This window comes from Numenius arquata, chromosome 12, assembly GCF_964106895.1.
Source record: "Numenius arquata chromosome 12, bNumArq3.hap1.1, whole genome shotgun sequence".
Lineage (NCBI taxonomy): Eukaryota > Metazoa > Chordata > Aves > Charadriiformes > Scolopacidae > Numenius > Numenius arquata.
The window spans coordinates 30,997,943-31,022,219 of NC_133587.1; the positions used below are offsets into that span (position 1 = coordinate 30,997,943).

At 38.4% G+C, this 24,277-nt stretch overlaps 1 protein-coding gene across 5 annotated transcripts in view; it reads left to right on the plus strand.

The window, feature by feature from the left end:
* Positions 1-24,277, plus strand: part of CCNY (cyclin Y) — a 127,616-nt gene that overhangs the window by 87,841 nt on the left and 15,498 nt on the right. For 4 of the 5 annotated variants that reach the window (XM_074157036.1, XM_074157034.1, XM_074157035.1 and 1 more), the window contains 4 exons: positions 4,336-4,436; positions 7,870-7,905; positions 11,767-11,824; positions 11,921-12,040. In XM_074157036.1, coding sequence (XP_074013137.1) covers positions 4,336-4,436; positions 7,870-7,905; positions 11,767-11,824; positions 11,921-12,040 — 315 coding nt within the window. Of the gene's footprint in view, positions 1-4,003; positions 4,017-4,335; positions 4,437-7,869; positions 7,906-11,766; positions 11,825-11,920; positions 12,041-24,277 lie in introns of all 5 variants that reach the window. The other variant, XM_074157033.1, reaches the window with a different exon arrangement.

Genomic DNA, 24,277 nt, shown 5'->3' on the forward strand with positions numbered 1-24,277 from the left:
ACTGTGGTTTGGAAAGTTGCAAAGTTTCAGGATGAAGATGGGAGAAAAATAAAGCAGTGATATTTCCTTAGTACTAGCTGTGCAGGAGGGAAAGACTGCTGGTTTTGAGAGCTAGAAACACCTGGCATTAAATTGAATCTTGATCTCTTAGAGCTGGTTCTGTAACACATGTAAAAGCTTAGCAAGTTATACAGCCATTTTTTCTGTTACACATCTTTTTCTGTAAAGAAAAAAATTTCACAAAACAGCTATTACGTATTCATTGGAACCTATATTGCCAGCATTTCTTAGTGAACATCTTTGGTTGAAATGAGAAAAATAACAACTGCTTCTGAAGTAAAGAGCTATGAATTCTCTCCACCTAAAGAAATCACAAAATGATAGAAAATTGATCCAGAATTCATCTCAAGAGGCTGTTCAGTTTGGTTTCTTGCCTCAGACCATCTAAGATATTATTTGCATATGTTAGTTTTACCTCTTCTTTACAACTTTTAGTGGTAGAGATTTTATCACTGCTTAAGACACTCAAGCTATCCCTGCCATTAGAAAAATTAGATACTTTGGGGTGCGTATTTTTTGCCATCACCTTCTCTCGTATTTTCATGTCCAATCTTAATTTTCCCTAGTTCAAATCAGCCTACTCTTTCTTATCCCATCCACAATGGTCACGGAGAACAACATTCCCTTCTTTGGAACTCCCTTCAACATGATTTAAGCCCGATATTGTTGCTTTGTTCCTGGAGAAATCCTCCAGTTTTTCAGTTTTTCCTTCTAGAGCAGGTTTTTCAAGCCTCTAATTGATCTTGCAGCTCTGTCCTCCTGACTGTCTGAAATCAATTCTTTTTTCTTGAAATACAGTCAAAACTGGACATAAAATTCCAGCTGAGCAGAGTGGAAGGGTGCTCAACCCTGTGGTATATGTGGTAACTCTGTAAATGCTCTATTACGTTTTCCTTTTTTTATAAGAGAGTCCTCTGCAAGTTAATGCCAGCTGCAAATTCAGTAAAGGATACCTTGATTCTATTATCAAAGTTACTGCTCAGTATTTTGCATTGAGTAGACCAGACCTCTGTGGAATATCCCTTACTTCAACCTTCCAATTTGAAAGTGATCCCTGGGTAAGCAGAGTATAGTTTTCCAAATAGTTTTTACCTGCTGTGTTTTTCTTGTTTTGCCTTTTGGGAATTTTATGTGAGATGAAGTCAGAAGTCTTGCTGCAGTTGAGAAGTGTGACATCTGCTGAATCTCAGCTGGGGTACAAAAATATTACTACTGCAAGTTAACGTACTTGTAAAGTGTATCCCGCTTCATATTAATGAGGTGTTTTGAATTTGTAAATATTTTTAATAGCAGAGACTGTGAAGTCTCCACACGTGTCCTATGCTCACTGTCATGTTTGCATATGAAGATTTACAAAAGGAGCTGTACCAGTCCTTTCTTTCTCCCACGCCATCCTTAATGGTGGGACAGAACCTGAGAAGGATCCCATTAATGTTAGAGGGTTTAGCTGATTTCTTCAAAGGCAGTGTATTCTTTCTCAGCTCTTCTGATTTTTTTATGCTTAGAGCCTCTCTGACTTGTCTAAATGGAAGATTTTTGTCATCGCCCATGATGGATTGGAAATATGAAGGCATTAAGCTCCTCTACAGTTTTAGGTGTGGACTTACCCCATTGAAATAGACACAGAAGGGAGTTTCTCTGTAGGACAGTGCTGAATACTGAGGTCAGTGATGCTCAGTAACATCTTTAATCCTTTGCAAGGATGGAGACAGTTCACCCGCAGCATTTTGTGGAGATTCAGAAAAGCTTATTTGATTGAACTGTGAGACTTCAGATGTCTTCCAGTTTAGTCAAGCTAGAATATGAAATTAAGGGTTTTTTCTAGTAATTTGGAACAGGCAGAAAATCTATTACCTGGCATACCATATGGCTGCAGTTGGGCGTCAGAGTAGAAGCTGGGAATGTTGATCGACCGATAGGTGAGTTATTCACATGGCCCAGATGTGTGTATGTACCCAAGATAGTAGGTTTACACTTGGCACCATATTTCAGACTGGGAGAGGTACCCTTCCTGCCAAGTTGTTACGAACAGAAAGTGAGGCATGAGACACCACATATTTCCCTGAAGTGTGAAAAGTTCTAAGCCTAACGAAGTGTGATGTGGGCTGAAAACTGTGGAGAGGTCTGTGATGTGGTAGTTTCAGAAATGAGGTGCGTGGCTCTAATTATTGACATGTATCAAAGTTAGAGCGCTGTTTACATAAGAAAATTTCAATCTGATAGTGGTGTTGCTACAGAGCTGTTGTCTGTTTTTTACTCATGCTTGCCTTGAATGAATCCAGTCCATTTATCTTAAATTTTATCTAAACCTTTAAAACATGCTGGCGCTTAAAATGTAGAATTAAAACTTTCCATGTGTGCTTTTTTTTTAAATGATGCTGAAATGTCTGTGCCTCTCCCTTTTTTCCAAACACTAAACAGTCTCATTTTCAGTTGTTTTTAAGTTGCTTTGCATTTATCATGCCTGTGGAAGGTACTCAGCAGTCTAATCCAGAAATTTGCACTAAGCTGTGGTAGAATAAAAGCTGTAAATCACCAGTCCCCTAGTCATTTTCTCTGAATACATCAACGCTAGGTAATACATTTTATGGCATTAATGCTTCCAATGCTTCTAAATTTTCTGTTTGTTGCCTTGCTTAACATATAATAACTTGGAAGGTGGATGGATTATGAGCTTCCAAAGTATTACAAAGTACCTTTCCAAACTCCTGGAGAATTTTTGAGAGGGGATAATATTTTTCATTTTTTCGGTTAACTTTTTCATTTCCAAGAAAATCAGTTTAGCCTACGAATTTATTGGTCAAGTGGAGTGACCTTGATGGAATTTGTTGGTGAACTTTGATATCATTTGAACATGATGTTTGTACAATTGCAACAGCTTCAGAACATGATTTTCTCCAATTAATGGAAGACTTTGAATGCTCTTCTGCTCATAGCTGGGAAAAACAGAAAGATGACTCAGATACACGTAGGTTTTACCAGGAGTCTGTCTGTTCTGTATCTGATGAATGCTGCTAACAAGTCTGCTGCCTTTGGAAAATGAAACGTTAATGAGATGATGGAGTGCTGGCACCTGAAAAAAATAACTGTTTTGGAAATTGGGCAGGGGAAGATGTATTGAGGTAGGAGTTGCAGGACTGTGGTCTGTGTACTCAGTTGCTCTGAGCTGGTAAATGTCTGTGGGTTCCACCAATGGTTTTGATGTTGGTCTCCCCACTGAAACACTGGAAACAACATTGATTGTAAGGCAAATTGAAATTGTTTTGTGGATGTGCCAACTGAATTTTAAGTCTATTCTGTTTTAAGTTAAACATGCAATTTGACTGGTCTTAACTTTACTGACACAGGCTCTTGGTCAAGTTATTCACTTGTGTAGGTAGAATAAGCAAGGGTAAAATCAAAAGGCATTAATGACTGTGATAATAGCTATTAGCTGCTAAGATGAAACTATTCTCTTTAGACTGATAGAGTCCTGAGTGCTCTAAACAGATAAGGAGAAGCTGTCTCAACAAAAAAAAAATTCAGAAATAAGCAGTGTTATCCAATGGGGTTTTGTGACTGAGCTTTCCAACATTTTCCCATGATAGTGCAGAAATAGGATTGAAATCTGTTGAAAACTTTTTCTATTAAGAGATATGTTGTTGATTCTTTCTTTATTTGCATATCTGCTTTCTCTTACATCCTTTGATCAGTTTTCCTCCTAATAACAGTCTATGCTTGATCAATTAATTATTTTTTTCCCTATTTTTAAAGGTTTTTAGTAGTTTTACTGCAAAGACCTCTTTCCCCTATTTCGTTCTTTTAGGTTTGTTTTTTTTGTTGTTGTGTGTTTGGGCATTTTTTTATTCTCTTTTTTCCAAGCATGGGTTTGTATCTGTGTAAATCAGTCTTCATTTTTAACATGATTTCTTTTTCACTCTTCCACTTACTCCTTTGGAATGAGGACAGAAACAAAGGTTTTGTTCGTCTCTGCTTTCCAAATGTGTATTTAATTTGAGTAATTTTACAGAAAGATTTTTGCATGTGTTTCTGGGAAGGAGGGATGGAGGGGAGATTGGAACTTGAAATCATTAGGCAAGGCTCAGGCAGGGATTGTTGTGACTTGTGCACTGGTAATTATTTCTGAACTTTCTGAACTGCTTCAAAACATAATTACATTACTGTGTGCGTCATTGTGAGAGAGAAAAATTTGGTTTTTTTTAAATTCTTACATCTCCTCAGAAAATTGTTTTGGTATTACGTAATTGCCATTGTTCTTTTGCGTGTTTTTCATAGCATCCTCCTGGCCAGTTGAGAAGGAAGTACAGTTCCTGCTCCACTATTTTCCTGGATGACAGCACAGTCAGTCAACCAAACCTCAAGTATACCATCAAATGGTGGGTTTTATAATATTTTTTTGCTAGAACCTACGTTATGTGTATGCATATATGTACATGTAGTTCTGAGTCATTACTAAGCAAGCTTCACAGGTCTTTGTTTTTGAAGCAGTAATTTTTTCTAATCCAGTCGTGCTCCAGAGGCAGTGAATAGGATGAGCAAAGGGTATTACTCTGATTTTTAGGTCCATACAGATATTAAACTCCCAATATTGCATATCTTACCAGAAAGGAGCAATTAAGGATCTCACATTGTAGCAGTTGAAATCCTTGTACTTTAACCGGGTACTTGCTTTGGATGAGTTCTCAAAACTTGCTTGGATACTTGTTTATCCAGAATTTAGGAATTATCAGAAATCTCTTGAAATTGAAGAGCTCTTTTCTGTTCATGAGAAAACGCTCATTTGTTAAGCTTTCTTTCTAGTTTTCAGTTTTCTTTTTGAAATGGAAATTAATTGCCTCCAGATTCATTTCCTTACTGAGTACAAGGGCACTGGCCATATATTGCACAGCAGTAGGGAGCTTTGTATGTGGTGTGCACATGGGCTTACCCTTGGGTGACATCTCAGATGTTCGTTTCAGGTTTCACTGGTGCCTTTTTATATTTGTAGAGAAATTTATATTTATAGGGTGCTGGGTTTTACATTTTTTACAGTAAGAGGAAAAACGAGACAACAAATGCTTGGGCATTTTATACACTTTGTTTGTTATGATTGCTGGTATCTTGAGTCGTTTGTAGGATGGTTACTTTGGTGTACTCAAATGCAAAAGTTTAATAAGACAAAGTCTGGCTACAAAGACTGAGAAATACATGAGAGACAATTACATTCAAACTAACACATCCAAAGGAGCTTGTACTGTTGGTGGTCACTAAAACATGTTCTTAATTTTTCTGTTTAAGAAAAAAAAGAGGGAAGTGGAGAAGGGATTTTAGTCAAACTGACACCTAATTCCTCATCATCTATTTCTGCCTGAAATACAGTCTCGCTTTTTCTCAAGTTTCTTAATCAATAACTTTAAAATCAGATGAACACTGGGAAAACGTTTTTAGTTTTTGAGGTGTGTTTTTCCCTCCTGAAATCTCATGCTCTTCTGCTCTAAAATTGTTTGCATGCAGATTTTTGTAAGTGCAGCCTTTGGGCGGGAGGGGGTTTGATCCCTTTTAGCATTTTCAGTGGGCCACGGTGGCCAGCAGCAGCCTTCGGGGGGAAGGGGAGGGTACAAGGTGGTGGCATTTGGGGGGAGACTGGGGGTGCGTGGTGGGGTCAGAGCTGCAGGGAGGAAGGGGTGCATGTTGGGCTGGAAGAGCCAGGGCTGGGTCCGGCGTGGGGAGGGTTGGGAGCTGCAAGGGGTCAGAGGGTTTGAAAAGGGGTTGTGTGGGGTGAGAAACTGGACTCTGGCACAGGAGGCCTCTGGGTGAGGAGTCTTTATCTCCTCTGCTCTCCTCTCTGGCTGCACATTTAACAGAGTTAAGGCTGGGGAGATTGCAGGATTACTGCTTTTGTAGTACAGCTGCGTTTCTTGCCTCCATCCTGGCAATCTCTGCAGATAAATGACAATTGCACATAGGTAAATCTATGAGGGATGTATTTCAGCCAGCTCATTTCTTTCTTCTGGGTCATGTTATGTACTGCTGTGTTGAAGATACTAGCACATCTACTGGAGATCTGCAGCATCGGTGGGGTGGCCAGGTGATGGGAAGCCCCATAAGCTTCTTTCCTGCACACTGAGTGCTGGCTGAACCAGAGTATGAAAAGCAGAATGAAACTTGGATCTGAGTTAGTCTGTTACAGTCTGAAAGACTTTCACATTCTGATACAGATTTCTAAATAGTAAATATTTTCTAAACTTAATATGATGTTTTGTTACAGAAGCAACCATATGGGCACCAAGCAGAGCTCTGCACATAGATTCGTGCATCTACTTTCATCAAGTGAACTGGAGCTGCAAGTGTGTTCCTAGGGGCATAATTTAAAAATTAAATTTTAGTAATGATTCATTTTGTGAATAGCTTTCAGTCAAATTAAATTAATTCATAAATGTGGTTTTTGTGTTCAGTGAGGACTGTGTCCTTTAGATGTCCACAGTACACAGTATCTCTTAAATAATTGTTTAAATACATATCTATAGAAAAAATAAAATTTAAAAAACATTTATGATCTAAAAACTTCTCACGCAGCCAGGTAAAAGCTATAATACTCATACAAAGTTAGTAAAATATTTTTACTTTCAACTAAGAAAAAATATTTTCTACTATATGGGTGTTCAAAAAAAAAAACAAACCAAAAAAAAACCCCAAACAACCAAACCTGAAATAATTTAAAATTCTTCTAATGGTGTAGCTCCAACCTATTGTTTTCCTAACACACAGTATGTCAGTTTTCATGTAAAAATTTTGTAATAAAATCACAAGGCAACCAACTGACTCTTTTAAAAGGTCTTTTATGGAAAGGAAAAGGGGAGGAATTCTGCATCGCTATAAGCATCTTACAGTGAATCACTGACAAAACAAATTGTCAACAAATAGAATCAGTGAACTCCCTCCTCCTTCCCCTTTAGTTTTGACTGAGTTTTATGCCACTGGAGCAAGTAGGGAGGGTACTGGTTCTGCTTTATTCTTCAGTATTGTTCTGTCATGTGTAAAGCATATATCCTTTGATAAAGCTGGAGTCGTGAGTTGGAACTGGAGAATAACCATGAGAAGCTATGCCTTAATTTTCTTCATTCTCAAATGTGAATGAGATCAGTTAGATGTATATGTAATTAAAATCTTAGCTTTCCGTGTATATTAGACTCATGTTGTCTTCGCACAGAATATAAACAGAGGTACTTGGGTGTGTGGTTGCAAACATGGGAAATGCGTAATGCACTAAGTCATTCAGGGAATCATCATTCCAGAGTTAAAATAAGTAACTTGATGCCATAAAACTGTAGGAGCCTGGTATTTGAGTCTGGTATGTGAGTAGCTACATAGAAAGACAGCCAAAAGTTAATGGATTTAAATATAAAATCATAAGTCAATGGTGATTAAAACATTTCATGTCAGCCTGGCAACATTAGCAAACAATAAAAGAAATTTGCCAATGTCTGTGATCCCTTATCTTCAGCCTTGGAAGTCAGTGGGAGTTTTATCGTTGACTTTAGTAGAGTAGGGCATTAAATGGAAGGTATGGGCAACTTGTTATGGGGAATATGAGAATTTGTAAGGTATTTCATTACTAGGGAAAAAGAGGCACTTGGAGTGAGCTGAACAAATATTATAAAATAGTCTATTTACAGCAGTTTTCCTGGTATCTAACAATGAACAGAAGAAAATAGGCTGTTGAACATACTTTTTGTTATACATTCTGCTAGGTTTTTAATTTGCAAGTTAATATGACAAATAACGTAATTTGACAGTTCTGAGATATTAACTCTGTATTTTTCTTTACAGTGTAGCTCTTGCAATATATTACCACATCAAAAACAGGTATGTGAATAATGCAATCTTGTACTGAAGGTATCTTTAATCAAAACAAATGGCCTGCCTAAACCCTAAAATCCCATGCTCTGTTTCTTTCAAATTCGTTTGGGTAGTAGTTTTCTTATTTCCCATGTTAGAAATGTGAAACAGATTCTTTTATATTTTTGTATATATTATTTTTCTTAGAAAAAAATGATTAGACAATTATGTACAATAAAAATCTGGAAGCATAGTTCAGCTTTGAAAAACTGATGATTCAGTGTTTTGTTTTATGTGCACTGGGCACATCTGTATTGTTGCATATGTTGCAAATACATACAGAGAAATCTGAAGTGTCTTTCAGATTTATTATTTTAGACTACACCTTTGTAAATTTAACTACGCAAATCAATGACTAGTTAGCATTAACAGATTTTGACATAAACCCCATTAATTATACAGTAAGAGTGACATTGTGAGTAGATTTAGTTCAAAATGTCTCAGAAACAGAGCAGGTCCTGGCTTATCTCTTCTGGTGTAGTATGTTTTAGATCTCTGCTCAGTAGAGTTGATTAAAATGGAATAGAAAATAGGTTCTCTAAAAAGTGACTTTGTACATAAATTACCTGTCTTCATATTGAATTGCACTTTTGTATCTTAAATTCCATGTTCCCATGATATGTCACAGTATCATAAAGTAATATTTTCTGACATCTCTGAGATTGTATAAATATTTTAAGTGACTTGTGTGTCCATGGCTTTTCAATGTGTCTTTTCAGAGAACTTGGCTTAGATCTAACAAGCCACTTACACGTTTTTTCTTCTGGACTGTAAGAAGTCCGACTAGAACAAAAGGAATTACGCATAAGTTTAAAGTTAAGCTGGTACGTCATTCAGGACCATGTTTCAGGTCACTGGAACCCAGCACGCTTCTTGAAACAAGGCGACATCTAAAGAGAAACCTTTAGAAGTGCTCAAGGGCAGAAAGGCTTAGGGCTTGATCCCTGCTGAAAGCTCTTAGAAGACTTTCCAAGATGTCAGTGGGCTTTGGACTGAAACATGGTAATATGTAAAGCAAAAGTTGGAGTGAAATCTTTTTGCTAACATTTGATCTCAATTCCCAGGAAATGAGCCATTAGTTGATCATGCTTGGATTACTCGTTTATCCGTCTGTGGTTCCCTTTTCCCCCTCTCCTCCATCGTCCCTGGGTTAGTTTGGCTAACTAGTCAATTTTTACTACACTTGACTAAATAGTAGAGATCTCAAAGATAATAGGACTCTAAAGTTTTATGGAAATAAGTTCTTAAGCATTTTGTTAAGTATCATGCAAGCTGAGTAAAAGGCTCAGGAGAATGGGGCACATTAGGGACCACAAAAGGTGAGAAACTTCAGTAGGAGCTCACAGTTGAGCAGGAGGAATCTAGAGGCAAAGTTCACCAGATTCATTTTGTACAGATTACCATGGAGCTGAGTTTTGTCTGCAGTAGAATATGCCTATTTGTGGTTTTACAGAACTTGATGCAAATTTGACCTACAACTAGTAGACAGAGAGGCTAAGCCTTTATAAAATAGAGAGTCCCATGTCAGTGTCTTGAAAACAAATACATTCTGAATGTTATGTTCTTGGGAAATTTGCTATCTGTCCGTTCACTTTGGGGATGGAGAAGTGATTTGTTCAAGAAGAACTGGTTGCTGCTTCTCGCTCCTAAAGCTGCCCAGGGTGAGGAGATGTGTTGTAAACGTGCCCTCTGCCACACGCGGGACAGATGGTCTCACCGGTGATGCTGGAACAGGCTTGTGTACGTCAATTAATGACTCTGAAATGAAGGATGTGAAATGACTGTTCTGTCTTTGGTTGGCTCTGATTTAGGAACGGAGGGACAACGTGATAACAGCATTCAGTTGTACTTGCTGCTGAAACAGCAACAACAAAACATATGTTCTGTTTCCTGCCATTATAGGCGAAAAGGAAGTTGTTGACGTATGTGGTAGATTTTGGTTCATTACAGAGGGTGGGGAGTAAGAAACCACTGTAACTTACATAGACTCAGGGTTGATTTTAACAGAAAACGAGTCAAACACCTGCTTTGCCAGAGAAGAATTCTTTTCAGACAATATTTATTTGTTCCTTTTATCTTGCACAGTAGGCTTAAAACTAAATTACTTCCTAATATTCCAAGGTCTCACCAATGCCAGCTCTTTTAGAAACTAAACGTGAAACAGAATATTCCTTCATATGTTTCCCACATTTCATTTGATTGTAGCATTCCTAGTTATCATTCCTTCTTTTCCCAGTGTCTCCTATCATCGCTACATTGATTGGCTTGCTGCAGCTTTTGTTGTGCTTAGCCATTCAACAAGTTGTAAAAGACTATACTTATCTTGTTTTCAGAGAAATGCATAAGTATTGGTGAATGTACTAAATAAAAAAATAAAATAAAACCCAACAAACTAAACATGAAAAATACTTGGATCAATTAGTAGATGGTTTATTTTTGAAAGATAACAATGTGAATTTGTTCTAATGAAGAGGAAAACCTATTAACTCTTATTTTTTTGTGTAATAGATTTTTTGTGGGCAATCAAATGTGCCTTCATAGCTTGCAGCAGCTACAGCATGAAGAAATAAATAGGAAATTGATTCTTTCTGTCTGTCTGTCTTGTCTTCTCATTGGGAAGGGCCACAGTTTACTGTAACACATCAGTGATTCCAGTGAGACTGTTTCTGCATTAAGATACTAGCCTTTTCATGTAGAGGTAAAAGAATCTGGCCTAAAATCCTTGCTTATTAGGAATTTTCTAGTAATTATCTAAATCTGTTTTTTTTGTTTTAATTTAGGGACTTCTTTTTAAAAACAAAACAAACTCCAGAGTGTTTATTTCCAGTGTCAGGAGGCTTTATAGCAAAAAAAAAAAAAAGTCACCTTCAGGTGTTGAGGTTTAAATGTTAGCTGCTAAGAAGTGCATTTTGTAGATATGAATCCACTAATCCACTGTAAAACTCATGTTGGATGCTCTGAGAGACACGTGTTGTTGAGTAAAGATAGAAAACATTCAGTGGTTTCTCTCTTAAGAACTCTGTGACCAGAGTACCAGGGATGCTATAAATAAAGATGGGATTGTAGTAAGTAGGTCACATGGATGCATCTGTCCAGAAAGTGTCCAGTTCTAACTGGTACTGTTACACTACTCGCTTTTGTGATTGTTAGTGTTCCTGCCAATGTTACACACAGTGAAAAATCTTATATTGCATACTGGCTGTTAGGCTTGTGGAGTTGCATCAACTTGCATGCTGATCTTGAGCAACAGGGATCTGAGAGAGAAATAGCAAATAAAACCAATGAATAGGAGTATTAACTTGTCTGACTTTTTTTGTATGTAGTCCTTTTTGCTTTCAGAAATCGTTAGTAGGATAGGGTTTTCCAAATAAATAAAAAACGAAGTGTGTAAGTATTAACTAAAGGATGACTGTAAAAAGTGTTGCGTATTTGTAAATGTTCACAGTGTTGACTTTATTGGAGGAAGAAATTGCAAGGATTAACATGATGAGGTTAAGAAAAAGAGTAAGCTGGGCTGATTTTACTGTAAGTTTATAGTAGTAGCTCTTATGCTGTGAAAAGTTCTCATTGTAGAGAGCACAAAAGCTGTGCGTCTTGGGCATTGAAAGCCGAGAATTTTAGCATACTTTGTAATACGGATTTCATATTTCACATGAACCTTATGGCAGAATAGATCCAACTTCTCTTTGAAAATCACATTTCTGCAGTGTTTCTAATCACTCTGCAGCATGAGGGGTATTGGAGTTATTAATGATACACTTGTGTCTATGAGAGCTGTGTGTTGTCGTGTTCATATAATGACACTGCTCTGGTTTTAATACCTTTTAGGGACACAGACGGAAGAATGCTCTTAGATATTTTTGATGAAAACCTTCATCCCCTCTCGGTAAGTTCATCTGCCTCTTCTTCCCTTTCATGTGCACTGTCTTTCTGTCTGCTTCGTTTTGTTTCAGTCACCTATTTGGAAGTATTTCTTCCTTAGAAATCCGAAGTGCCACCAGACTATGACAAACATGACCCGGAGCAGAAACAGATTTACCGCTTTGTTCGGACGTTGTTCAGTGCTGCTCAACTGACTGCTGAATGTGCCATTGTCACCCTGGTGAGTGCCTGAGAGATGACATCGATGATCTGACAGACCCAGTTTTGTTCCCACAGCTTGGGTTTGTATGATTTAATAGATCTAGGTGCTGCCAGGGAATTTTTTCTCACCATGGAGACCAAGGGAATTTCTCGATGGGAAGAGATACTACAATTCATTTTCTCGGGGAGAGTAAGTGATGGAAGAAGAGATTGGATGACATGCGACACACAATCCAGGGTTACGTTTTGCCCTCACAGTGATAATGTTACAGGCCACCAAGGTGACTAGTAGAAAACACAGGTGGCATAAGTGCTCGGAACAAAAGGGAATGTTAAAAGCAGAAAGGCTTCTACTTTCGGGGGGTTTGCTGTGTGTCATTGTAGCTCCCAGCAGAGATTTGGGAACAGCTGTAGGTAATTTAATAGCACTAATAAGAACCGACGGGCCCATGAAGGATTCGGTGAGTGACTGGGACATGTTGGTGATTGCTCTTTTTTACTTGCACAGTACTTGTCTTTCAGGACCATGTCATAGGATTGAACAATTGTACTCAAGACTGAAGTTTAGCTACTTAAAAATAGCACGACACAAAAGAAGGTTCAGATTTTCAGCTGGTGTGGATCAGCATAGCAATGTAGATTAAAGGAGCTGAAGTGATCTCCACCAGCTGAGAATTTCTTAATTTTCCTGAAATTTTTATCCTGCCAATTCTGACAAGCCTCTTCAGCTTTCGGGCACGATTTTGGCCATGTTCTTGACTCAGAGATTTTAAAAGAACAAAATGTTTTTTTACCACTACAACATGTGGTTTCATAACAGCTTTGTTATGCACTTTAGATAGAAGAAGGGGAAATTGGAGAAGGTGGATTTTGAAGCCCAGACCTACTCATTTCCTCTGTTAATCTCTCTCCCTTGGCTTCTAAGATTAGTTGGCAGGCTTTTTTTCTTCAGACAGTCAGAATGAATTGTACTAGCCAGTATAGAATAGGAATATGAGAGAAATAGGACAAAAAACACCCTGCAGTGCTCCACCCTTAACATTTTGAAGTATTACTCTACCTAGTTACTTGACCCAGCCATTACTTGTTTTGTGAAATGACATTTTGTCTGTCTCTTTTACATAATTGCGCTAAGTACTTATCCTTCTCCCTTTTCTTCCTAAGTGTTTTCTGCTGGAGGAAAGATATGTTGTGTCAATCAGTATGTTCTTGTGTAATTTAATTAATCTACTGTCAAATACAGGGGACCCTTGTTGTAGTTATCTGTTGTTCGATCTTAGGTTATTTGATCAATGAGGGCACTGTTTAGTAGAAAGGAAGAAGCCTTTTTTTTAATAACAGTATCTTCCTGTTATTGCAATGCATGGAAAGTTCTTCCCCACAAATCTTGTTAACCCAGGCAAATATTTCAATATCTTTCATTTGTAACTACTTCCTTGCCTTTTCTAGTTCTCCTGTGGTTTCCCTGCAAGTAACTCTTTTGGTGTGATCTGCAATGAAGTATAAGTGTTTTTAACTCATTTGTTATATTGCAGAGGCAGTTTCCGTAGTTGTTAGTGCTTGAAAATTTAGGTGCCTGGAGTTTTTTACCCAATACAATGTTAACAGATAAACAGTTTTAAAGCCTAGTTCTTAAAGCAGCCATGCAGATGTTTGTGGATAGATTTGGTGCAGGTGATCAGTGTTATTATTCTGCTATTCATGCCCATGTTTTCAGGATAATAGCACCTGCCTGACCCCTCTTTCCAGACAGCTTTAGTGTTTTTGGATAAATAGTGTTTTACAAGCATGAAATTCTGCTGCTGCTGTTCTAGGTTACCTCTATACTTCTAGATCCCATTTCTTTATTTGTTAGTGTCATCAGCAGGGGCCCCAGAGACAGATCGAGTTGTTTCTGACGTGTTCAAATGTGGAAGTTAATCTGTTAAAAAGCAATCAACCCTTCCCCCCTCCCCACACTCCTGAAATCTTAATAGTGTTGATACAGCTATTTATGAACCCTCCAAGTGCTTCTGATTTTGATACCCTGTCTGGAGGAGAAGAGAGCAGCATTCCCTGCTGGAGCTTATGTTTTGTCGTAGTCTGGCCATCCGTCTGAGAGCAATCTGATAGCCCTGTCTGCCACTTGTTCCTCCTGGGAGTGCTGCCAGAAGGCAGGAAGTATATCTGTGGAGATCACAGTACATTTTGAACAAGATGCTACAACTGTTATCTTTCTTTCACTCACTCTAATTCTTTTTAAGCAGTCCTAACCACCCCTCTTTACTGCCCACGTTATTAACATGGTCTGAGGTGTGTAGCTGAATGCACTCGCTGTTTGCCTTTTTAGCTGCCATTAGCCAGGTAGAAGCAGCAGTTACAATTGGTTATACAGCAGCTGCATGTTCAGCACAGGAGCTGAGTAATTGTGAAACTCCAGACTGTTAGATAAGCTGGTCTCCAGCAAAAAGCGAGCATTGTGTTGCTTCGAGCACTTAATTAAAATATTTCAATTAAAGCCTCCGCTATTACAGCAAAACCAATTTATAATTAAACAAAAAATTTAATTTTCACACAGCCTCCAGAGCTGCCAAGAGATTTCCCTTACTGATAGGTGAAAAAATTAAAATCTTGGGTTGAAACAATTAAATACTAATTCACATTATTTATTTATAAAATAATGCCATAAGAATAAAATTAGTTTTAAGAATTAATTGTGTTGCTAATTTAAATCTTGCAAATAATGTTTTTTGTCCCAATGAACAGCTGAACTATGCTGTGACCTGACTTCATGAGAAAAATAACGCTCATGTGCTTCTCCCTCGCCCCAGAGTATTCCCACCTTTGCTAAAACTGTCTCTTCACCATGTCCTCAAGTGCAGAGGTGACAGGTTGTACTTATGTTAATCTATTAATTGGATAACAAACAAATGTGGGCGGGAGCATTTTCCATACCAACAGGAAAACAATACAGTGTTTGCATGTCATGCGAATTAAATATTTATGCTTTGTTCTTTTGTTCTGTAAAAACGAAAGAACCCGGTTCAGTAGACCTGAGGGGGAGAATGATCCAAGTTTTCTACTTTGCTTTGGCATGACTTTCTGAGTTTTGTGCGAATAGGCCAAATCTAAGGTTCCTAATATACTTCAGCGTCCATAGTAGTTTCAGAGAGGATGGACTTTGCATTGGCAAAGAGGCAAATGTGCCAGGTCTATTTGCTATAGACTGATCAGATACAGCGATACGTAAGTACATACAGTATGTGAGCCGAATTATTTCTGTGCAGTTCAGAGAGCGTGCTTTTGAAATACGTTAAAGTTCATACTGGAGAGGATTTGCTATCGGAAAATTTGAAATTTGAAGTACGTAAGAATAAATTCTCCTTATGAAAGACAGGTATTTAACGAATCCAGCCAGACGTTCCTGAGTTCTTATTGTACTCTCCAGTCACATTTTCAGCAGCTAGGTAGAGAATATCGTTCAACTGTGTTGTGAAATTATAGTATTTGAGGAGAATTTTGTTTTCTGTGTGCTTGGAGGAAAGGAGAAAGCTTTTAATTGATTTCCTTTCACTGGGATATATTTACCTTTAAATACTGATAAAATACCGGGTTTTTTTGTATTTCAATTGAAGTATCAAAATCTGATATTTGTTTAAAAGAAAACAAAAACACAAAAGAAAGTGATCCGAGACCATAGAGACACTTGATCTGCAGCCCGGGTCCTTTTCAGCTGGCCTAGTATAACTACTGATCCTTGCGCAGTTAATGGAAGATGCAGGTTCTTCTGAAGACCTGAGAGTACAATGAAAAGTACTGTTTATTGCCTGGTTTGAAAGCTGTCACTCTCTATCCAGTGGGCATAACGGGTCGTGAGTGTGGTTAGGTGAACAAGGCAAGGCACTGAAGCTGGGCTCCTCCTCATGTAAGAGGTCCATGAGAAGAGATGTGTGTGTCCAATATTGTCAGTGGACACTTTTGTCCTGGGCTTCAAGCATTCCCTGGGAGATGGACAAAACCCATCGCTTTGCCACTTCTGAGGAAGGTTTCCCAGGCACAGAGAGAAGGTCTGTCCACCCATGCTGTGGATCCTGAGCCCCTTGGCGGCCAGGGGTGGGTCAGGGTACACTCCAGAGACAGGCAAGAGGAATAGGGGCTTTGTGCCTGTGCTTCGGACACTGGTGGGAGCAGAAGACTCAGGTTCTGGTCCCTGGTTTTAGGACTATTCACATCTTTTGACTACAGTCCAATATAGAACACATGCATTGTTATTGGTTCATACCTATACGTCTCTCAGTCCAGTCTTGCTTTAGGCCTACTGGGATATACACTTTATAAAAAGTGAATATTGAAGCTGGGGGAGGGGGATTATTTATTTTTTTCGGATTCTTTAGAGAAGAGGACATTCATTCAAAGAATGGGTGTCTGTTTTCTGGTGCATCTCTAGGGGCTTCTGTGTGGGCAAAGAATGAATACTGATCCCAGTTTTACACTGGGAAGTCGATGTTGCTTAATAGTTTGAGTGCATTTTATGTGTCTTATAGATCTTTGTCTTAAAATTAGTAAATTATGGGGCAAACCTTGAGATGTGTGACTTCTCTCAGCTCCATTAGTGCTTCCTACAAATATCTAGTAGTCATTCACAATTTCAGAGTTTTGACTGTTTGTTACTTTTTCAACATTTATTCTCAAAAATAAAAAAAATGGATGAATTGGCAAGGCTTTGATGATGTGATGTCCTTTTCCACCAAATGGATGGCACCAGACCTTTGTGGAACATTTTAAATGCCCAGCTGGGCAACTGCAAAGCACAGTTATTTCTGGAGAGTCGTGGTAGGGAACTGGCTGATTGCTTAGAACAGAGCATATGGCAATTTAGCGATTGGATTAGAGCTGTAGTTTGGCTATACGGGATCCACTACCAATTATATTTTTTTCCGTACAAATATGTTTTTAGTTTCAAGACATTGTGGCACACTGAAGTTTTCGTATTAAATAGAAAGGACTGTGTATTTCTTCGTGATATGTTGGGATGGAAACTGTCTTTCTTTGTTGTCCCGTGCTCCTGCACCTTATGATGTGGGTTACTTAGTAAGTTCATATGGAGTTTAAATGGGAGAGGGAGGGAAAGAGGGTTTTGCAAATACATGTTCATTTGTAAATTCTCAATTATGGTAATTAAAATGCCCAAAACACCATCTTCTTTCTGTCAATGTGAATCAAGTGAGAAATAAATAGAGCCAGTGCAGTTTCATTGGTAAAACAGAGGTAGAACTTGACATAGAGCAATATAAAAACAGCATGAGAAAAGATAATGCTGTTCTCTTGCTGTTGCCTCAAAATTTAGGATTGTTCTAGTAATGTCAGTGACGTTCCTCGGTGATTGCCCATTTCTTTATTTCTTTAGTGTGCTGAGGACTCCCGCTTAGCCTCTCTGGAGGCAGTGCACAACTGACCTCTCTGTGTTGCACCACAGGAAACTCCAGTACTGCAGACAGATGTAATCACAGGATAATTTAGGTTGGAAGGGACGTCTGGAGGTCATGCCTGGTCTGGCCTCTGCTCAAAGCACGACCAGCTGGATCATGCTGATCAGGGCCTGCCCAGTTGAGTTCTGAATTTCTTCAAGGATGGAAATTTCATAACCTCCATAGAAATCCTGCTGCGTTGTTTTAGGGAAGTCAAAAATCCCCCAAAACAGGTATTTTGGGTGCCTAGACTGCAACTCCAGTGTGATAAGAGATATCAGTGGGATATCGGAGGTTAATATTGAACACCTTCAAAATGAAGTCATGAAGAGAAACAAAACTTCTATAAGAATCCCAGAGTAAGGTTTTAATAAAATTTGAGTGTTCCTTTGGATTATGAAAAATTGAAATGAAATGATTGGACACTTTCATATTTGGTATATATCCTCCTGAAGGGGAAAAAGAAAAGAGGAAATAAACCTCCTCTGGTATTTGAACTTTTCTTTCTACTTGAGAGTATTATATAATGTACAAAGTATGCTATAATGTCCTCTGAGATGGAAAAAATGAGGTGCTGTTTCGCACTAATTAAAACCGAGCTCTTCAGTGCTATCTTTAGTTTTTGGTTTCTTCAAACGTTTTTATGTTCTGTTGATTGGGATGTTGTGTAACCAGCTCTGTGCTATCCAGGATCATGAAGAGCAGGACATCCTAGATAACTGGAACAATGTTGGATGCTGGGGTTTCTATCAGGCACTCGGGAAGTTGTCGTGGTTTTGGCTGAATTTACCAAAACCGGACCGGCAGATGGCCCTTCCCCCCCCCTTCCCCCCCCTAAAAGAGGAGAGAGGAGGAGAAAGAGATAAGGAGATTCAGAAGTTTAGAATGAACTAAACTACTTTAATGAAAAATTAATATTAAAATAAAAATAAAGAAGAAAAATAATGAAATAGATACAATATATACAAAACCGTATCAAGTTCCCAGGATGACAGTCACATCACCGGCAGGCACTGGGGAAGTCCCAGACTGGACTCAGTGACGGATGGGAACTGGATTCCAGCTCTGGAGTCAGGAACACACGGATCGGGATCAAAGGCAGATGAACAGACAGAGTCCTCTCTGGACGTCGGCCATCGCAGGAAGAGGGCTGACCCTTTGATCCCTCAGCCTTTATACTGAGCATGGGGCAGATGGGATGGAATACCCTAGTTGGTCAGGTTTGGGTCACCTGTCCTGTCCACTCCTCCCCACTGATGTGACCCCTCTACGTTTTTTCCGTTTCCGACCCTCTAAGGGGGCAAATAACGAAATTGGCTGACCTTGGTTGTTACAGCAATAAGTATAAGCAAGGGCCTCCCTGCATACCGTTCCTTGGCATGGAGCACAAACATTGGGCTTATCACTCTGAGAACGAGCAGTTTTCTCCACAATATGCCGTTAATTTCAGAGAGTTAGAGGAGGCCTAGCTAGGATGTAAAGTTACAGAACAGAAAATTGGTTCGGTTTCACTTCAAACCGGGACAGAAGTCCAGGATGGATTCACCCAACTGCAAATAATCACCCTGGGGATTAGTACTGGTTCAGCAGTGGCCCTGCTGAAGCAGCATTTCTGGAGCTTGGATGCTGTTGCCGATCTGGTTAGCTTTGTGTCACGTTACATTTCTGTGCCTGGATAAAAAAATTATCATCTCCCCCTCCAGGACAAGTCATGATAATGGATGGCTAAATGCTTCTCCACCATGCTATTGCAAGTCCAAGTCCTGGGAGTTAAGATCAGAGGCATCCAAACTGGCTCAGCTTGGAGTCATTTTGGGTCTGGCAGGTTTATGAGCTCAAGATATTTGCTGAAACAAATCAGTTCTGTACCTCTGCTGGACCTGAAATGGCTTTGGAAGCCATTTAACTACATTCCTGTGGTGCTGCATCTAAGCTAATGAACCTTGCCAGAGTTCACTGAACTCAAAGCCAATTTGGGATTATCTATACCCACAGAGTGCTAATTTTATTTAATTAATAGAATTAAATTCTTTTTAATTCAGATAAGTGAATTCTTAGCAAAGGCAAATCACCCTGTTGGTTTCGCTTATGATTAAATAATACTTCGCTGATATTCCAAGTGTAAAGGTCAGTTATTGCAAAATCTTGGTGCAAGTCTGTAAGAAGATGTGGAAAATAATAATCCAATATTGCTTTTCTGAAATCTTAACTCTGTGCAGTGTATCTTCTGATGTGTGCTCAAGTTATTAAAATGTCTCCAGTGAGGTGTGTTGTCCATCAAAGCTTGCTAGACTGAGAGTTGTATAAAACCATGTGATTCATTCCCAGACACAGTAGACTAATAATGGAGATATTAAACTCTGAGGTATTCAGTTTGTAAGCAAAAATGTATTGATGGACCAATGTTCATTGGTATTTTCCAGATGAGAAATGCGTTTTCGTTTCAGCTAGGAGTTGAATTATGTTACAAACGAGTTTTGAAGATTGTAGTGTTGTTGGTATTAACACTGAGTTAAGCTTGGTGTTTGCAAGCTGGGAGAAATTCAGAATGGTATGTTGTTTGACTGAAGCCACTGAGAGTTTCTGCTAATGTCACATAACTTTAATCTTTTATTTAAATAGTCTTGTTATTATTATGTAATATGACATACAGTCATAGAACTAAGTGGGTCATGGAAGGTGTGATGAAGATGGCTCTTGGAAGCTATTACAGTGTCTGAGGAGAACTAGGTGTTGAATTAAGGCAGAATAATTCTGTTGTCTTTTTGGAATTCAACTTTTGAATGTTTAGTAGAGAAGTGCCCAGAAGTTTTGCCACAGAAGCTTAGTTTCAGAAGAGGCACTTCAAAGGATCAATTAAATTGAGGAAAAGTAACATTGGTATAACAGCTTCAATTTGTTTCAAGCTTTAGTTCTGTTCTTAAACGTGGGTACAGCTGTTAAAAGTGGGTGGAGGCAAATCATGGCATTTATTTTAACATATCTTCTAGCTCATTTTATCTTTTATTAGTTCCAGTTTTATAAAGAAACACCTACTGAAATAATCCAGAGGAGATGAGGTTTTCAGACTTTCTGGTTTGAAAAAACAAAAGTGTTTCTCACATTATTTCTTCTGCATTTTTTGGTCTCTTGACACGTAAGTAAATTTCTTCCAGCATTCTGGGATGTGAGGTACAATATTCTTTTCTACAGTGAGCTTTTAAAATTCAGCTTTATCATATGATTTTACAGCAGCTAGTCCTAAAGAAAATGTAGAAAGTGTTTTGCTTGTGAAAATTAAAATTAAGCCAGTGAAAATCATTACAACACATGAATATGCTGAACTGCATAGTCTCACAGAATCCCATGTCTGTTTGATATAAACCACATATTTAAGAAGATGACCCTTGTGTTTAAGACACTATTCGATGTATCGACGTAATTTCATACAAATGGCATTTCCATATGTCACATTTACTGTTACAGAGTCAACATTTTCAGTGATTGATGTATTCATTTATTATTTTTTTAAAATGAGGTGGAGCATGCCTGCCTGCATGTGGGAAGGCTCGCTTGCTTTTGCCAGCAAAGGCAGGTGGTGTTCTCCCACCAGCCATGAGTTTGTTTGCGATGAGTAGCGTAGCGAGTAACTGCCCACCAGCCTTCCTCTTCAAACGGGCTGAGCGCCGCCTGGCCCTTCTCCAGCAGTCTGCACTGATTCAGCACATCCCTGCAGCAGCCAGGAGCATCCCCCTTCGGTGGCGTGGGCTGCTGAGCCCATGGCAGACTCTACCTCTCCTTTTTGCTCTGATATCCCATGAAAGTCAAAATCTTAGTGCTTGGGCTGTTACTGTGGCTTGGGCCTAATGTATTGAAATGCTCTGAGACTAAAAACAGTGGTCGACAGCTCCATTTGTCAGGAGTAATGGACTTTCTGACGTTTGTACAGGAGACAGAACTCGCTTGGCTGTGTGTATGCTGCTGTTATGAGGGTGCTCTACATCAGTAGGGCGAGAGCTCACGTACATACCAGCCTTTCCTCTGCCTAAATTTCACTGTCTGTAGAATCACCTGGTTCTCTCCAAACTAGAGCTAGAGAGAGCTGGAACGGACTGTGTGGGTGACTGAGTGGGCTTGATTGAAAGCTGAAGAACTACACTAATATGACAGCGTAGGTGTGTCTTTGGGAGACAAGTCCTAGATTACAGTGAATTCCCACAGTAGCTGAGGACCTCGATAAACTTCTACAAATGTTTGCTGCAATAAGTCTTGTTCTTTTCCTGTCGTCTCTTACTTGAGCACATACACTTAAAACCCAAGCCTGAGTAGGGAGGCCACAGCAAGCGAACAAAACAAGATGCCCTCTTTTAAGGGGTTTTGAAGAAAGAAACCAGAAGCCACACTAAGCACCTTTCTCCTGGCAGGGTATTTATCATCTTCAGTTTTATCGGAAGATGATACAGAGTCTCACTCCAGCAAACCGTATGTCTGGAGTTAAGCCCAAGTTATCACCAAGAACTCAAGAGCGATTATTCATATCCTTCAACATGGTATTGGAAGATGCTCAAATATGGTAATGAAGGTCGTATAAGAATAGTGTCTTATCAAGCTCTTCTTTAATTTTTAAAGCTGATTTCTCAAGTATGTGCTGGTGGGAAGATAGTAGCAAGTTTATGCTCCTTTTTTACTTAGGTGTACATTCATCTGCTCAAGGTGTAAGTTCATCTGTTATGAGTTATTCTCATTTATGTCTTTCCTTGCAATATCATTCTTATCTGTTCTTACCAGGTTACTTTTTCTTTTCTGAATGCCTTTGAATTTGAGCCCACAACAGCATCCTTGCTTGGTTTTCTTTTTTTTTGTTGTTGTTGTTTTTCTCTCTGTTTATAAGCAAGAGCTGCATTTAAGAAAGGGTAGTATTTTCTGATTTTTATATGCTTTGTGTACCTGTAGATGTGGAGTATTCATTCAAGATCTACTAAAACTGCATGTGGAAAGTTGAAATTTAAGAGGTTTGCATTGACAGCAAAGGGTCAAATTCAGCACTGATGTAAGGCAAATTAAGTTGATTTCCTAATTTAAGAGTGGCATGATGTTATGACTTCCACAGACTTTCTGCTTTTGAAGCTCCCTGATTAACACAGTATATTGCTTTAAATTAGTCTTCTGCTTCCCGGGGACAATTCCAGGGAATGCTGTTTGTTCATAATTCAAGGAGCAGTTTTGCTTGCTAAGTGGAAGAGGTTTGTTTGTGTAAAACAGTGTGTAAAGGGTTTTACACAGACTGCCTGGAAAGCAAAAGGCACCTTTTTATACTGGACCATCAGGTAGTGCAGACTGGTTAGATCCACGTGCCACCTTTTAACTGAGCTTTGTGTTTGCCTGGTCTGCCAACACCAAATTTTACACTTCAGTATCTTTTCAGAGTGATGTTCTAACTAAAAAGTCAAAACTCTGTTTTTAACAATGTTTTTAACAATTAAAATTCATTGAGACTATTTTGGCATTGGTAGTATCAATGAGATGATGCTTTTCCAAATAAGATTTCTGTGCATCTATCATTTTGTATGTACGCTTCCTTTGTAAGTTAGTTGTTGTTATTTGTTTAAAGTTAGCCTAGTATTTATTTGAAGGTACAGATAGCCCCAAAATTTGGGATAAATATTTTCTAAATGTTTTGTGAGTTTTAGCAATTACCTATAAATCAGTCATAATCTTAAAAAAAATGTTTTAAATAGGTAAGTAAAAAAATTCAACATTATTTTAAAACATATATATCTTAAAAGAGTGTTTTCAGTTTTCTTAGCGGCCATATATTTCTTTTTTTAGAGCAGAAATAAATTTCCTTCAGTGTCAGTAGAAGAATAGGTATTTAAAATTTATAACAAGATGCTGGTCCTTCAGAATCCCAATCAGTGTTCTGTTTTTTATTAAATATGCAGCCTTTCAGGTAGGTATGATGTTTTGCATGTATATTGTACTTTCATCAGAGTATCTCATAAAATCTCCTGTTAGTTTCTGTCAGTCAATGTAGACTCTTGTAAGAGTACTAGCAACCTAAATAACCACCTAATTGCTTTTTATCACTATGCAGCTAAGAGGGTATTATAAGATCTATTACAAGATACAAAGAATAGGTTATTCTTCAATAAATGGAAACCTGTATTTTTATAGAGTAGCATATCAGGACTAATTGTTGGTTGTAGTAAACGTGTCTGTGTTGTCATGTGGAAGCACTTCAAGTTTCAAGTTCTGCTCCTTCATGTGCAGCAAGTAGTTCCACGGGTGAGAAGTGAAACTGCAGAACAAGTTCAGTTCCTTGATGCCAGTGAAGGCAGTAACAAAAGTTTTCTTCTGAATCAGAGCAGAATTTACTAATTTGATAAATGACTGCATCTCCTTTTCCTTAAATCATTGCCAGAAGAGTGCAGTGAAACTCATTTGAAACAGCCTAACAGTGAACTGAGAAATCTGTTGCTTGGGAGAGGCGATCTGTTAAGGAGAAATAATTGTATACTTTTTACACATGAATTCATTGTAATATGATGGTATTAGTGACACTTACAGGCACTGTAACTTGAATTTTATTTTCCTTCAGTAAGAGTAGGAAGCAAAGAACTTATACTTTGTGGTGGCCACTTTGAACAAAAGATGTCTAATATTGTGTGTTTTGTATTTTTTCTCATTATTTTCTTGCTCAGTATGCCCTTTATACTGCAGAGTATGTGAGAGTTCATTTTGTGGGCTGAATATATATGTGTAGGTATTCAGATATTTAATATTTTTTCTGTAAAACTTTAAATTATACAACAGCTGTCTACCAGTTTTGA